Here is a 17,410-nt window from a genome sequence, read left to right as displayed (position 1 = left end):
AATCGTTTACCCCTCCATATTCCACACATCTGTGCCCGACGAGAAGGAAAATCCCGTTTCTCTCGCGTTCCGCCTCGAGAAACCTCGACCGACCGCGCGCCATCTTGGATCCATCTGTCGAAATAAATTTTGTGAAAAAGTAAAGGGAATAATAAAAGGTCCGTGTACCTATCTCGTTAGACGAGAAGGTGCAGAATGACGGAAAAGAATTGCTATTAGTATTTGGGATAACATTTAGCGCGGGCGAACAACTGGGACTCTGTCGGGTGACCACGTGCGCAATAGCGTCCCTAGTTACCGTAACTCAGCGCTGCCTATTGGCCCCCGTAAACTGGGGTTATTCGGCCCATTGGGGTTAACTTTGGCGACCTGACGTGAAAAACAGACGTGCAGGCACGTCCGGGCGAAATCTACAATGTTGGCCTTCTCATTAGCATCGTGCTGGGAGGATAATCAGCTATGTGTGCTGGCCTCAGCATGCAACGCAAGTGCCGTTTAATGGCCGACCAAACTTATTCCGATTGGTCCTCTCCTATCAACTTTCACGAATTTATCGCAACACGAGCGTGTAATTATTCACCGCAAAATAATGCGCGTCGAGTTCCCACTTGGCCGCATTTTTGCGAATGTGGAACGTGGAGATTAATTCCGGAGATTAATCTACCCGGAAAAAATCGGTTTTGAAGTCTATAAAAAATGACTCTTTGAAGTCTAGAAAAAATGACTACGGGAATTTCAATTTGTATAAGAAATGTAGAAAATGTCTATGAAGAAAGTTAAGAATCTTGAAATTTCATAAACGAGGTGTCTGACGCCATTTGCAGGTTAATTAATGATAAAGAAAATTATGAAAATTATGAGATGTTTAAATATTGAGATTACGAAAGATATGGGGGAAGCGAATGTTGAGTTAGTAGTTTATTCGTGGAAAGTCCTGAGTTTTGAATTATTTCTGCAATTTGTAATCCGAGGGGATGGTAGTTCGTAGCTCGTGGTGTGGCTCGGGGATGAGATTGCAATCTGCGTCATCGCGAGGATTTTAAAGCAAGCCGTAATAGAAGGCAAAGAAATGAAGCCATCCAGGACGGCGAGCTTTTCCACCCCTCGAAGGAGAGATCCTCCCTTAACCGTGGACTGGAGCCGTAATCGAGGTGCAATTAAACCGCAAGCTCGGCACCTGGAAGCTCGAAGAAATCCCGAGCTGTAAGCGAGACCAGGGTAAAAAGGACAACAATAAGTGCATTTCCAATCCCAATCCCGAGGCAGTGGCCGAGATCACGCCGGGAACTCCAACATCGAAACTCTAAAGTGCAACCTGGGAACGCACACACCGAGTAGAGAGGAAGAAGAGAGGAGGAGATGCCGAGAAGCGATAAAGTAGAGAGAGAAGAGCGCCGCGAGAAGGGGTGGAGGAGAGAGACGGAACACCCTCGAGATAAAGGAGAGATAAGAGATAAATGAGAGAGGAGAAAGCATGAAAGAGGCCGAGAGAGACGGGAAGACGCGATATAGGACTCGCAAGAGCGAGACGGAATTGTTCTGGGGAGAGGTGAAAGTATCGCCAGAAAGGGTGAAAGAAAGAGAGGGGAGCATGTCGCGGGTGGGTGCAGGAGAGAGAGGGAACTACCCCTACGGGACCGAGGAAGCCAGAGTGCCCTCGCAGTTCCGGAACCCGGAATAACGATGCTTGGGCTCTCAGGAGCGGCGTAAAATTTAATCTCCCAGCAAGATTACTTTCTCAGCGAGATTTCTCAATTTCGAGGGAGTCCTGGGAGTCCCTGGCTGGCCGTCACTATTTTATAAATACACAAAATTGGGAGGATCGTTATTTTCATTCGATGGTATTTCCGGATCTCGATTAATTCCAAGGCATCGAGTTTTGAATTCCGTTTCTTTTTCTTTATTTTTTTTTAATAGTTGAACGTGATTTTTCTTATTCAAGGGAATCTTAAGTACGTAAAATTGGGATTATTTACTCGAGTCAATTATTCTTGGGATTGAGAAATTATTTCACTATTTTATAAATACACAAAATTGGGAGGATCGTTATTTTCATTCGATGGTATTTCCGGATCTCGATTAATTCCAAGACATCGAGTTTTGAATTCCGTTTCTTTTTTTTTTTTAATAGTTGAACGTGATTTTTCTTCAATTTCAAGGCATTGAGTTTTGAATTCCATGATTCTTTTTCTTTATTTTTTTTTTAATAGTTGAACGTGATTTTTCTTATTCTAAAATTGGGATTATTTACTCGAGTCAATTATTCTTGGGATTCAGAAATTATTTCTTATATTTCCGAGGAACTCTTGGTAGTTCCTCATACGCTTGTAGCGATTTCTCCTCGCGATTCTCACCCTATATCCTATTCTGGGGGTGGAAATCCGAGGCAGGGGAGTAATTAACAGGGGGGTGTTTCCGTTCCATATCGCCGATGGCACTTTTCTGTCCTTTCATTACGGCGTCCCGGAAACGAAGCGTACCTCGCGACACTTCCGGGGAATATATGGACTTCCTATCTGGGGGATGAAATTGTTTCGCACCCTTATCGAACATCAGATTTTACGCTTCACGGGGAGGTACGAGGGATTTAATGATCACGTTGAATCGGGGAATTCTTTTAAAAGACATTGAACTTCTAGTTTAATGCGACCGTCTGGGGTAATTATACATGCGGTGGGTGGTGGGTGGTGGGTGGTTACCTCCAGGTGGGGGATTTAATGCTAGTGAGACGTGAAGAGATATCACCCCCCTTCCTGTTCCCACAGGAATCCCTGTTTGGGTGGGACGTGAATGCCATAAGGGAGAAGAAATGGCAAGAATGTGTGCGCCGAAAAAAAAAATCCTGTCCACAAAGAAATCCGCGACTCGCTTTTTCCGCCGACCTGCTACGGACAAAATGGCCGACAAGTACACTGATAATGGTCAGGATTGTTGAATCTTGTTAGTGTTCCTAACACTGAATGGCAATTTAATGCACCACCCTTAAACCCGATTTTCAAAATATTTTCCTCCTTTCATCGTAACCATTTTTAAATCTCGTTTAATTTATTGTTTCTCACTTGTAAACCGATGTTCCTCTCGTTAATAGTCTGGAATCCGTGAACATGCCGATGCACCACCTCGAAATTTAATGTTTAGACCGGCGACTCGTTATTAAAAGATCCGAGAAAAATTAGGTAAAATCCGAAGGAAATGTCATATCCATCCCTGGACTTTCCATTTCCTCTAATTGATAGTCACAAATCCGTAGACATTTCGACGCACCGCCTCCAAACTCGATTTTCAGACGGACGACTCTCGTTACCACGAGTCAGCCAAAAATCGGCGAAAAAATTCGGTAAAACCCGGGGGAAGCGTCGTATCCGTCCCTCGATTTTCCTTTTTTTTTTCCCCCTTTTTTCTAATTAATTGTCCCCACAGGCGAACAATTTTCCGGCGTTTCCCGGCGACAGCTCGCGCGGCTCTTTCCGCGCGAATCGAGAGCTCGCGAGGCCGCTTTTCCGGGTCTCCTTTTTTTCCACTTTTCCATCAGGAGCTCGCTTTTAATATCGGAAAACCGGGGTCGTGCACGCAGGAGCCCCCCAACCCTCGAGGGCTGCGGGGGTGGCCAAGCCAGGACGCGGATTGTCGGCGGTTTGTTCGGTTTAATAGTTGAATATATTTCAGTTTCTTTTTAGTACCGCGGGGGCTGTTTGCACCCCGGCACCATTTCGAGTTGCACCCCGCGGATTAATGGCCGGTCGGCCATCGGGCCTGAAAAAAAAACTCCTCGAAACCCCTCGAGCACCCTCGCGAAAAATGCCCAAAGTTCCCAATTCAATTCCAGTTTACTTCCAATTTAAGTTGGCCAACTTGGATTTATCTAATTTCCCGCGCACATTGCCCCTGGGACTTCTTTCCCACTTTCAGGCTGTATTATTCGGGCGCCGGATTTCTGCATCGCCTAATTTCCCAATTTTACCCCGAGGAGAAAATTCTCATTGGACCTAGGATATATTTGAACGGTAGCAAAGAAATTATTCATTGAATTAAGAGAAATATTTCTTTGCTTCCATGACAGTTTCTCCCCCAGGGTGGGAATTTCCACCCTGGGCTCACTTAAAGAAATGCGACAACGAAATCCTGCGATTCAAAGAAATGTCACAAATCGACAATATCGATTTTCCTTCCGAACAAAATAATTGTTTCTTGCTCTTTGCAATTATATGTGATTCAGGCAATTATACGTATACGTGTCAACAATATATATTTATTTCGGTGGATTTTTCTTCTCCGAGTTGTACTTATTTCTTAGAATATATTTAATGAATTTAGGTGCTATTATGGTTATCTATTGTTTAAAATTGTCCGTGGATTTTTGAAGGGGAATTTTCCGTGGGAATTTTCGGGGTCGGATTTCGACTCTGGGGAAAGGTGGAGAGGATCTGCATTTATGAGGGGAAACATTGCAACGAGCGGTGCATGCATCTTGGGGTGTCAATTTTATCGGGTCTTTATGCGCACCCCGAAGGCGATGGAAAACGTAATTTCCGGGCTGGAAAAGCGAGGCTCGCACTGTTGACTTCCACAAAAGAATCCGCGCTCACCCCGAGTGCGGAACCCTGGAAAAGTTGGGGTGCTTTCCGCGAGTGCCGAACTTTTCCCGGCCCCTGGAGAGGGCCAGACCCCCCGCGGAGGAAAGTTCTTTCCGAAAACCTGGAATTTTCGCGCCCTTTCCCAGTTTCCCTCGAGGAGTTCCGGATGCTGATCGGTTTCTAAATACCAACCCTCGGGTTCCTAGCCGAGAGTAACCGCGCGGAAAAGGCGCGAGGGCGCGGAAAACGCGGCCGGAAAACCCGGGAAAGTCGGGAAGGACCCACCTGTGAAGCGGGCTTGTTTCGCTCGGGGAATACTGATTTAACTCACGAGCGTTTTCCAAAGGACTCTCCCTCGGGATACGGATTCATGGGACATATTCCCCCGTCTCTTCCGGGATGCGACTCTTACGCAGCCCTTAGCGCCCGACGTGGCGGGAATAACCGAGCTTTTCAATATCGCGACATGGGGATGTGACCGAAGAGGGTATCTTGGAAATTTCAGAAGAATTAGAGGGTATCTTGGAAATTTTTCATAAACTTATGGTATCTTGGAAATTTTTTATAAATTTATGGTATCTTGGAAATTTTTCATAAATTTATATCTTGGAAAGTTTTCATAAATTTATGTTATCTTGGAAATTTTTCATAAATTTATGGTATCTTGGACATTTTTCATAAATTTATGGTATCTTGGAAATTTTACATAAATATATGGTATCTTGGAAATTTTTCATAAATTTATGGTGTCTTGGAAATTTTTCATAAATTTATGGTATCTTGGAAATTTTTCATAAACATGGTATCTTGGAAATTTTTTCATAAATTTATGGTATCTTGGAAATTTTTCATAAATATATGGTATCTTGGAAATTTTTCATAAATTTATGGTGTCTTGGAAATTTTTCATAAATTTATGGTATCTTGGAAATTTTTCATAAACATGGTATTTTGGAAATTTTTCATAAATTTATGATATCTTGGAAATTTTTCATAAATTTATGTTATCTTGGAAATTGATCATAAATTTGTGGTATCTTGTAAAATGGTAATAAATTAAAGTATCTCGTGAATTTCTGATAAATCTACGGTATCTTATAAAATGTCCAGGTAGTCTTGGAAATTCATTGAGATATTTTTCAAGTAGGATAGGTATATTGTAAAATGACCAGGAAATTATGTAAATGTATCAGCATATCGTGTAAGCAGGATACCGTGCAAATTATCTAGGACATGCCGTAAAATTACCCGGGCATCATGTAAATTTATCAGGATGCCATGGAAATTATTTAGGGTATTCTATAAAATGACCAGGATACCGCGTAAGCTTCCTAGAGTATCTAGCCAATCATCTAGGATATTCAATAAAGCATATAAATTCCCCAGGAGTTTAATCCCATAAACAGAAGCGCGTGAAATGAATTATAAAAAAAAAAAATAAAATTATGAAATCGATTATAAAACCCAACCAAAGCAGAACATCATTTGAATTTTCCCATTGTTATACATGAGCAGCGCAGAAAAATAACCCCTCAGGATAAAATGGATCCTCCAGACAAAGAGTGCACGGCTGAACAATTCGGATAACGATTCCGTGAAATATTCAGGACGCGATTTAATTCGGGAGAACATTTACGCAGCCCTTATCGAGAGACGTGGAAGGAATCCCGAATCGTTCGATATCCCGATACGTGGATAAATACTCAAAGGGACTAAAAAAGCTTCCCCATAAATAATGAAATCCAAACCACTCCCTCCTGTCGAACTAAAGAAAGGAAATGTGCATAAAAGGAAAAATTCTATATCCTAAACATTGTTTGAAAATTCCTGAGAATTTCGTCCTGGGCCGAGCTGGATCAAAGGAAAGCCCCCAAAGTGTTTCCCCGTAAACAAATCGGGAAACGATTTTTCCAAATGTAGGGGGACGCAGGTTATTGCGACATTTTTCCTTTGTTGGTCGCTACTCTCGCCCTTTTCTCCATTTTCCCGAAGGCGAAGGACCGATAAGAAGCGTTTGTCTCGGTTAAGGTGTAGTGAAACATCCTTCAAATCCGTCGATTCGAATACAACACTTTTTTTTAAGGGTATTAGACCAAACTGTCCGAAACTTTGACACATCCCTCCTGATCATCTAAGAATTGTCCTGACACATTGAAAATTTGGATTTTTCAAAAAAATTGTTTAACTCATTCCAGACCAGAACCAAAATGGCGTCGAGCTCTGATATTTCGATCAATATACAATTATCGAAAGCTCTGATATGAGAATCGAAAGGGTCAGGAAAATTTTACGACAATTTAGAACACTCTGGTAATCGATAAACTCGCATTTGAACGGGATAATGGCAAAAAAAGTGTTGTATGCGCTTCTTTGCTAAAACGATGGTAATACAAGGTCTCGGAGTGAAAATTTAATTGACCTGGAAATCACAGATGGCGCAGGGGGTCCCTCCGCAGTCAATTAGGGCCCCAGAAGGCACGAATCCAGAGGATTTCTGGAGTTTTACTTCGATTTCTTTATAATTATTGTACGAAAACGACAGGTGGAATATGCCATTTGGTACAATACACAATATAATTCGACCGAGCTGTCAATATAAAAACCAACGTCGGCAACGTAGGCATTTAGAAAAATCTTCTTTATCGACGTTGATCAAGTTCCTCGACGTGTTTCACTTCACCTTAACGCGCGGAAAGTTGATTTCGGACTTTTCCGATCGGCAGGTCGCGGTCGTTCATTTTATTCCACCCCCTGATTAATTCTCTCGTTTCCCTCGTTTCGCTTCTATTTTCCCACGGGGCTGCCTCGCACGTATTTCGCGCATTCTACTTACAAATTGATCCCGTCGTAGCCAGCTCCGATGCCGACGTGATCCACCCCGGCCACCTTCCGGACGTGGTTGATATGCGCTGCAACAGACGTTCAATAATCATTCGAATTACCGTTAATGTGATAAACAAATGATTTCCACCTGGACATATATCTATATACTCTAGGGCATTTGGTAAAGGTGTCCACACATGTAAATATAAATCCATGAAGACCGATCTGCATAAATTTAACCGAAGGACTCGAGTTAACCGCGCAAGTTGCAAATCGCAGATTAGCCGCCCCCACGTTAAAATTCTCTAAATTAGTATATCAGTATGAATAAATGGAATAAATTACTAAAGTAGGAAACGAATCGTCCTCGTCGATTTGTATAGTCGAGAGACACCGTCTCCGATTTTTTATACAATATAAAAACGATGAAATAGTGATGTTTAAATGGTACTCTTAGGCATTGGATATTTAAGCATATGTTGTTATTGCAAATTTGTGTCGATAGTCTTTTATTGAATATCTCGTATTTGTTCTTCGTTCGTTTTGTGGATGATAGTTGGTATGCAGAGCGAGGAAGGCTAACAGCCACTGATTGAACGTGTTAATAAACAAATGAAGACCCCTGTATATCGGCACCAAACAAATAATATTTCACGGCCCGGCATTATTAACCTCCATTGACGGTTGCTCATCCCGGAGAGAATTTCCTAGATTTATTGAGAGCGGTGCCAATCAATTGCGATTGTGATATCGCCAATAATCGTTACGGCGGATCGAAAGTTGGCCGAACATATGTCGAGGGGATAAAACGGGCGATTGATGCGTACGGTTTAAATGTTTATGGATGAATGGTAAAAAATCCTGAATCGCCTTAAATAACGATATTAAATTCCATTTAAAAAAATCTATAACTCTACGTTTCCTGAAAACTCTGCAAATGGATTAATCTGCCCTCGATTCACGATTTATGCGTCGCTCCATAATCACGCGTTTGAAAATAAAAATCAAAGAATTGTTGAAAAAAAGGAAGAAAAAAATGAAACACGCTTGGTCAAACATTTTGTGTACAATTGTTGCGATTTAGATCTTTTTTATGGGAGGAAAATTAGAAATGTTTATGGATGAATGGTGAAGAAAACCCGAATCGCCTTAAATGACGATATTAAATTCCATTTTAAAAAATCCATAACTCAACATTTTATTCCCGAAAACTCTGCAAATGGATTAATTCTCGATTTATGCGTCGCTCAATAGTCACGCGTTTGAAAATAAAAATCAAATAATTGTTAAAAAAAATGGAAGAAAATAAAATAAAACACGCTTGGTCAAACATTTTGTACACAATTGTTGCGATTCAGATCGTTTTTTATGGGAGGAAAATTGTTCCATCAAGTCGGTAATCGGTTGTTTTGCGACCTTCGATCCAGAATCAAAGGGTGAAACCCTCCCCCACGTCGGGGTGGAGTAAATTGGCATTACTCCGGAGTAGCCAGCAACCAAGGCAATCTGGACCGGAAGCAGTTCCCCGAGTTCGAGTAGAATCGGGAACCGGATCATTCTTTTCCCCGTTTCTCCGGATCTACCCCCGTCTCCGGAAAAACACCTTCCGCTCGTTCGCAACCGCGGGGGCGAAATAAATCCACGAGGGTTCCTCAGGACGCGGTCAATAACAATATTCCAGCATCCCTCCTAATGGAATTTTTCCAAATTGTAAAACTCACAGAAATCCACCTACCGTAAACTGTAACTACTGCGTACCCATGTTTTCCCATTTAATTTAACAATTCCGAGACCGATCGATGTTTTCATCTCAAAGAAGTATGACATTATTATGTTATATTACGACAAGTGTTATGTCATGATAAAATGAATAATTAGAATGACAAAGAAAAATCCTCGCCCGATGTAGAGATTGAGATAAATGAGTCATCTCGATTAAGTCGATTAATGGAAATGTGTAAAAAATTGATTTTTAACAAGTGCTTCGGCACTATTGTTAATTTTAAGAGTGGAGTTAAATCATGCTGCCTTGTGAAGGTCTTAAATAATCCTTGGAATTATTTTCGACGGCCATTATGGCGGTGATTGCGAATGCAGTGTTTTGACGTTACGCAAGTGGGGTTGCAAAATTCAGGAAGAGCGTCGCGACGACACGCTCTATTATTCCTCCATTACACGGCTCCTATTACTTCCCGTTTGGCGAGCATTTCGAAAGCAGAAATGCGTCCTCGCGAAAGACAACGCCACGCGAATGGCTTATTTTTCCGCGACGTCTCCGGTGGCTCGTCTCGAGCCAAGGGGGAAAACCGGGAAATGGCGAAACTTTCGGGAATGAATCCGTAAACCGACACCCCCGAACTCTCGAAGTTTGCAAGAAAAGCGCCTATCGAGATAAAAAATTCAAGATGCACAGACGAATCTGCAAAATAGTTCATACACCGAGGAAAGAGAACTTCCTAGAATCAAGAAGACATTTCTTCCAATAGCACCTAAGAAATGTTTTCTCTAATTCGAAGAATAATGATTTTACTCCAATGAAGTGAAATAATTATTCTTTTGAATTTAAAAAAAAAATATATATATACGCAAAATTCAAAATATTTATAAAATTTTGTATGGCCTGAGAGGGTGAACATCTTAATAGAAATTGTAAATTGGAAGAGAAACAATGTAGAATTTCATTTGGCGAAAGTACTGGGGAAGAGTTTTTTTACGGAGATAAATCGGTATTGGCATTTCTTTTCGCTTTTGGATTTTCTATATTTTTCGAGATCTTTTATACGCTAAGGGGGGGGGGGGGATTCAGGCAAGGGAGTTCGATCACCCTTCAACCGTTCCTGATAACTTTAATTACTACAGTGATATCAAACCCGGGGGGGGGGGAGGGGGAGGCATCGATTCTAACGCTGTCAATTCGACTCCATGAATCAATCGGCGTCGACGTACAGTCGAAATCGGAAAATTCCACGGCTTCGTATTGATTAAATTACCGACAATTTCAGTTTGCCCTGAATATTCGACAGCGGCACTCTGTTAAAATCTACGCCAATTAAGATTTAAATTAAAATTAGACACGCGTGTAGATAAAATGTACACGCCCCCAGGGTCGCTTTTAAAGGTGGATTTTGGAGTGAAAGTTAAAGTATATCGGGTTTAATCGTTTCTTGTTCCTGTAATCGAGGCATCATTTTCCGAGGGGAAATTTCACCGCTCTCGGGACTTTTCCCAGCCTTCTTAAGGAAGATACCATTTTATTGGCTGCATAAACCCTTTCTTTGAGCGCATGCAATTTGGATACGTATTGGCTGTTGAATAAAAGAACGTATGGAGTCTTGAAGCTCTTTGATCTTCGGCCAATAAGAAACGCTCAGATGGTACTGCACTTCATTCTTATGCAACCGCCAAATATTTTTATGCCGTTTAAGGATGATTCAATATATTTCATGAATTTTTCCTGGATCGATCCAGCCATTCCTTCCGTGGGATAACTTTAGTTAAAAATTAATCCAGTGAGCGGACTCTATACAAAAAGATAATTCGTACCTACAAAATTTCCAACTGATAATCTATCACGTGATAATTCATTTTATCAATTTCTAAATGTATGTTCATCATCGATCGTCTCGTTAGTCCTTTATTAATCTATTTACTTGTATCACGAAGAGCCCGGACGACATTTCTATGTCGAAGATTATTGCGTTGTCCTTTTAAAAAAAAATATTTTCGTCCAAAAATTAACGCTCAGAATGACTTAAAGTCTCCATTCTATGAGGCTTATAAATTTCATGAAATACTTAAAAAATCCTTAATCATTAGGTGCACTTATTATNATTAGCTAGTCCGTCAATTTGACGGGTTTCGTAGAGATAGGTATACTACATACAGATTTTAATAATTAGAAGGCTTAGGAAAAAATAATTGTATGTACAAATTATTTGGATGAAATGATTAATTTACGATACAAAAATGATTAAAATTAATGCTATGGTTTTTTCGGTATTTCTTTTTGGAGTTTGAATTCCGTCAAATTGACGGATCCCGTAAACCTAGTGTTAATAAAGGTTATGCCCGAAAAGAGGTTATGTCGGATCCTTAGAAGGATAGCTAACTCCATCCTTGGTCAGGGATGATCCGTAGCTCGGTGTCGACTCGGCCGCAATATCCCCGTCGAAATTGGCAGGTTTCCGCAGACTTCGGAACTTCATTCTGGCCACCAAAGGGTGCCAGCTCAGGGAAGATATCTTCCCTCCTGGGTTTTACGTGCCGGCCAGGAACCCGGGACTTTTAACCCCTGGAACCCGAGGTGGTACCCGGATGAAAGAGCGCGGATAACCGCGTGATATGGCGCGATTAGCTTTTTTTATTCCGCCGATTTTCCGCGCTCTGGTATCTCTTCCAGCTCGGATGATATTCCAATAGGCGGTAAAGTGGTCAGGAAAAAAATGGAGCACGATCACATCGGCGGAATATTGTTCATCCAATTAAGGTGAAGTGAAACATCCTTCAAATCAGTCGATTCGAATACAACACTTTTTTAAGGGTATTAGACTAAACTGTACGAAACTTTGACACATCACTCCTGATCATCTAAGAATTGTCCTGACACATTCAAAATTTGGATTTTTCAAAAAAATTTTTTAACTCATTCCAGACCAGAACCAAAGTAGCGTCAGGCTCTCATATTTCGATCAACATACAATTATCGAAGGCTCTGATATGAGAATCGAAAGGGTCAGGACAATTTTACGAGAATTTAGAACACTCTGGTAATCGATAAACTCGCATTTGAACGGGATAAAGGCAAAAAAAGTGTTGTATGCGCTTCTTTGCTAAAACGATGGTAATACGAGGTCTCGGAGTGAAAATTTAATTGACCTGGAAATCACAGATGGCGCAGGGGGTCCCTCCGCAGTCAATTAGGGCCCCAGAAGGCACGAATCCAGAGGATTTCTGGAGTTTTACTTCGATTTCTTTATAATTATTGTACGAAAACGACAGGTGGAATATGCCATTTGGTACAATACACAATATAATTCGACCCAGCTGTCAATATAAAAACGAACGTCGGCAACGTAGGCATTTAGAAAATTCTTCTTTATCGGCGTTGATCAAGTTCCTCGACGTGTTTCACTTCACCTTAATTACCTGGCGTCAGATCTTTAAATCGGCCTCATACGTCCGTGCTTAATATCAATAGTTTGCAACTCTCGGATTTTTAGTAGATATGTAAATTATCAATTTTATGTCATTACATCAATTACATCATTACATTAATAGTTTGCATCTCTCGGATTTTTAGTACATAGGTAAATTACCAATTTTCCAAGATATCCGCTCGTACCATACCGCGGCGTTTGGGGACGAGATCGTGAGATGAAAAATGATGTCAAAGGGTGGAGAGTTTTTGACATTTTAACCGAGCTGCGAGACTGCGGATCTCTTTTTAGGAATGATCCGAGGAAGATGGTCGGGGGCACTTTTTGAGATTAACGAGGCGCCGGAGGTTGGCCGTGTCTCGCCTTTTGGAAATTCCCGCTCCGGTGCAGCCGGCGAGAGTTGTGGCCACTTTTCGAAATTAACGGGGGCACCAGATGCGCTTTCCACCTTGCGGCTTGCTCTAGCTGGAGGAAAGGCGCTTTTCCCGATCCTGGGAGACAAATGGCGCCGGGGATTTCTCCTTGCGTGTCGATAAACGATTCGAATAATTATTGCCAAGCCGCCGCAACACGCGGTACCGAGACTGCATTTAACGAGCCTTTCCTCGGATTCAATAAAGCATCGGGCCGATTCCAGAGCTCAAAATTACTGTTTACACGCGAGGGTAAATCACGATTTTTCTTCCAGAATTTAGGGGGCCTCTTTCAGTGAATTTTCACGGTGATAAAATTTATCTAAACCGAGACTGTCCCAGATATTTATTATCCATTGTCCACCATCGCTCGAGGATTTTCTTTCAGATTATTAATTTCCTCTCGTTACGTGATGAAATCAGTCATAAACGAGGAATACTCACCGGCGACATCCTGCAGTGTCGACTTTTCGCCGCAGCTAATAAAGTGGGGGTAGAAGGAGACCATGACGATGCCCCCGGTTTGCGCCTGCAAATAAATGAGCTCATTAAACGAATGGTGAGGTACCATTGGGCTAATTAGTTAATTAAAAATATACATGAACGAAATAAAAATAATTGATGATTACTCACGAGAAGCCGCAGGGCATGGTCGGGCACGTTTCTGGAGGAGTTGCAGAGTGCATGGGCGCTGCTGTGACTGAAAATTACTGGGGCCCTGGATGCACCCATTGCATCCAGCATGGTAGGCACCGACACGTGGGATAGGTCCACCATCATCCCCAGGCGATTCATTTCCAGGACGACGCTCTGAAACAGGTAGGACACGTCGATCCTGTGGAGTTCGGGGTGGAGGGCTCCGAAATTGCGCGATTTAACGCTGCCCGCCTCCTGGTTAGGACGGGAAGGGATTCTGGGAGACGTGGGAGTCCTGGATCAAGGGACAGGAGGGTCCCGTGATATCTGGGAGTCCTGGACCAGGACCAGACCCACGTTAGGCCGGTGACACTTATTGCGCGGACCGCCCTTTAAATTGAATCCCAGGACTCGGGGTAGTGGCCGGATTTCTCGAGAATTTCCGAATTTCAGAACCTACGAAATTCCCTAGGGAAAAACCGCGACTATGGAAGAGAGAAAAAAAAAGTGGGGGAATTGTGTAGCGTGTCCTTTTTGGACTGGCAATTATTTCACAGCTTGCAGTGGCGATGTGTAATCGTAAAATTTATCCAAGATTACCTTACTATTTTTTTCCTCAGGGCGGGAATTAAAATAGAAATTTCTGAGGCGTCTGGAGGGCTCCAGAAATTTTCTAGAGGCTATTCGGGACTCCAGAAGTCCTGCAGGAATTTTTAACCCTAAGAAATACCTCTTTCGAGGACCTCTGAAATTTTGCGGCGACTTTTTAAGGACTCTTAAGGTGAAGTGAAACACGTCGAGGAACTTGATCAACGTCGATAAAGAAGATTTTTCTAAATGCCTACGTTGACGACGTTGGATTTTATATTGACAGCTGGGTCGAATTATATTGTGTATTGTACTAAATGGCATATTCCACCTGTCGTTTTCGTATAATAAATATCAAGAAATCGAAGAAAAACTCCAGAAATCTTCTGGATTCGTGCCTTCTGGGCCCTAATTGACTGCGGAGGGACCCCCTGCGCCATCTGTGATTTCCAGGTCAATTAAATTTTCACTCCGAGACCTCGTATTACCATCGTTTTAGCAAAGAACCGCATACAACACTTTTGTTGCCTTTATCCCGTTCAAATGCGAGTTTATCGATTACCAGAGTGTTCTAAATTGTCGTAAAATTGTCCTGACCCTTTCGATTCTCATATCAGAGCCTTCGATAATTGTATATTGATCGAAATATGAGAGCTCGACGCCATTTTGGTTCCGGTCTGGAATGAGTTAAAAAATTTTTTTGAAAAATCCAAATTTTCAATGTGTCAGGACAATTCTTAGATGATCAGGAGTGATGTGTCAAAGTTTCGGACAGTTTGGTCTAATACCCTTAAAAAAAAGTGTTGTATTCGAATCGACTGATTTGAAGGATGTTTCACTTCACCTTAACAATTCGACAGGGAGTACCTGTTTATGATTAGCTGAAAAGAACTATTTGGAAATTTTGGGGGGATTTTCCGTGGTCCTTTAATTTTGTCGCGGGGTCGTTTAATCAGGACTCGAATCGTTTTGCGCGTTTGCAAAATGCACTTTCGCCTCGCGGAAGAGGAATCCTCCCGGAAATGGCAGGCGCGTACGAGTCGGGGGATTCTTGAATGGATTTCCCACGGTGGGTGCGCATTTCCCGCACATTAAACATCCAGTTAATGCTTTGCGAGTGCAGTGGCGAAGGTTCAAGCATTAGTTACCGAGGAACTCGTGGAGGAGCAAAAGTTTTCCCCCTCGGCGAGTAAGAGACTCCTGCTCGCGCTTTCGGGGATCCCATTGTCCAAAGCGGGTCAAATTCGACTCGGCGACTCCTCGTATTAGTTCTTTCGAAAATCCATTCTCCGAGACAGGTCGAATACTTTTTTCATAATCCCTATCTCGTCTCCTTTCAACCCCTCCATCGTTAAGGTGAAGTGAAACATCCTTCAAATCAGTCGATTCGAATACAACACTTTTTTTTAAGGGTATTAGACCAAACTGTCCGAAACTTTGACACATCACTCCTGATCATCTAAGAATAGTCCTGACACATTCAAAATTTGGATTTTTCAAACAAATTTTTTAACTCATGCCAGACCAGAACCAAAATGGCGTCGAGCTCTCATATTTCGATCAATATACAATTATCGAAGGCTCTCATATGAGAATCGAAAGGGTCAGGACAATTTTACGAGAATTTAGAACACTCTGGTAATCGATAAACTCGCATTTGAACGGGATAAAGGCAAAAAAAGTGTTGTATGCGCTTCTTTGCTAAAACGATGGTAATACGAGGTCTCGGAGTGAAAATTTAATTGACCTGGAAATCACAGATGGCGCAGGGGGTCCCTCCGCAGTCAATTAGGGCCCCAGAAGGCACGAATCCAGAGGATTTCTGGAGTTTTTCTTCGATTTCTTGATATTTATTATACGAAAACGACAGGTGGAATATGCCATTTGGTACAATACACAATATAATTCGACCCAGCTGTCAATATAAAAACCAACGTCGGCAACGTTGGCATTTAGAAAAATCTTCTTTATCGACGTTGATCAAGTTCCTCGACGTGTTTCACTTCACCTTAAAGTCACGTCGCTAAGGAAACTAATTTCCATAATTGAGTCGTTCCCGGGCGAAAGTTATGAACTCCACCCTGAGAAATGACATTTTATTCAACTGTAGAGATATATTGTTAATTCGGTATGTCGTTATTTCACTCAAACTGGAATAAATTGGATGCAATTTGAAAACGGTCCACCTATTTATGCCGTGATAATTAAAATGTCTCTGTATAAAAATTGGGAATAATTGAAATTACCAGGGAAATATTACACGCGAAATTTTCGCGATCGAGAGTCAACTTCAGAAGGAATACCCTAGATGAAGGTGCAAGTCCCAAGAGTGATTTTCTAATGCCCTGAAGAGAGGGCGGAAAAGTCCGTCGTTAGCGTCGCCTCGAAGAGCGGAGACGCGTTTCCGTCTGCACTTCGTCGCTTTTGAAGTTCCTCTCTCGAGGAAGAGGAGGAGGAGGAGGAGGAAACGCGAGAAAAAGGGAACTCGAAATGCGACCGAGAGACACCGCGCGAAATACATGACGGGAGTTGATGAAAGCCGGAAGTCAGTCGGGTCGTCTGGTTCCATTATTCAAGCAATTTATTCGCCGAGAGACAGTCGCCGTCTCCTTTCTCCTCCATCTCTCCTCTCCCTCTGTAGACATCTTCGGAATTTTACAGGGATTCGAGACGAGCCCTAAGATCTTCGAACCAGTTTCCATCGAACGAGAAAATCGGTCTTTGAGGTCGGCGTAAGAAGCATGCAAGCTTTTCTTCCGGAGCTTTGCAAACCCGAAGAAGTCTCCTAATCACCTTCGCGAAGAAATGTCACTTTTTATCTCTTTCGATTAAAATGCACTCGATAGTGGGTTTTACAAAGAGTGATCCCTCCAGACAGTACTCTGTCTTGTTATATTTTTATCACCGTGTTTTCATTATTTATCAATTATTTTCCTTCGTACACTTATCACGACGTAAATGGTTCCTTCAAGTCGCGTCACGCCTGAATATCTAAGAGTTAAATCTTTCTTATCGTTATTAAGGTGAAGTGAAACACGTCGAGGAACTTGATCAACGTCGATAAAGAAGATTTTTCTAAATGCCTCCGTTGCCGACGTTGGTTTTTATATTGACAGCTGGGTCGAATTATATTGTGTATTGTACCAAATGGCATATTCCACCTGTCGTTTTCGTACAATAATTAAAAAGAAATCGAAGTAAAACTCCAGAAATCCTCTGG

The 17,410-nt window shown here is 42.0% G+C and overlaps 1 protein-coding gene across 1 annotated transcript in view; it reads right to left on the bottom strand.

The window, feature by feature from the left end:
* LOC105699178 (dipeptidase 1) overlaps window positions 1–17,410 on the bottom strand; it is a 72,063-nt gene that overhangs the window by 8,589 nt on the left and 46,064 nt on the right. Inside the window, exons 6-8 of the mRNA XM_012423979.1 lie at window positions 13,600–13,776; window positions 13,411–13,495; window positions 7,408–7,483 (exon numbers count right to left, since the gene is read on the bottom strand). Of these exons, the coding sequence (XP_012279402.1) occupies window positions 7,408–7,483; window positions 13,411–13,495; window positions 13,600–13,776 (338 nt within the window). The remainder of the gene's footprint in view (window positions 1–7,407; window positions 7,484–13,410; window positions 13,496–13,599; window positions 13,777–17,410) is intronic.

Source organism: Orussus abietinus, unplaced genomic scaffold (assembly GCF_000612105.2).
Source record: "Orussus abietinus isolate OABI.00-Male unplaced genomic scaffold, Oabi_2.0 scaffold29, whole genome shotgun sequence".
NCBI lineage: Eukaryota > Metazoa > Arthropoda > Insecta > Hymenoptera > Orussidae > Orussus > Orussus abietinus.
The sequence above is the reverse complement of the archived record's forward strand: the minus strand, read 5'-3'. Positions and strand labels throughout refer to the sequence as shown.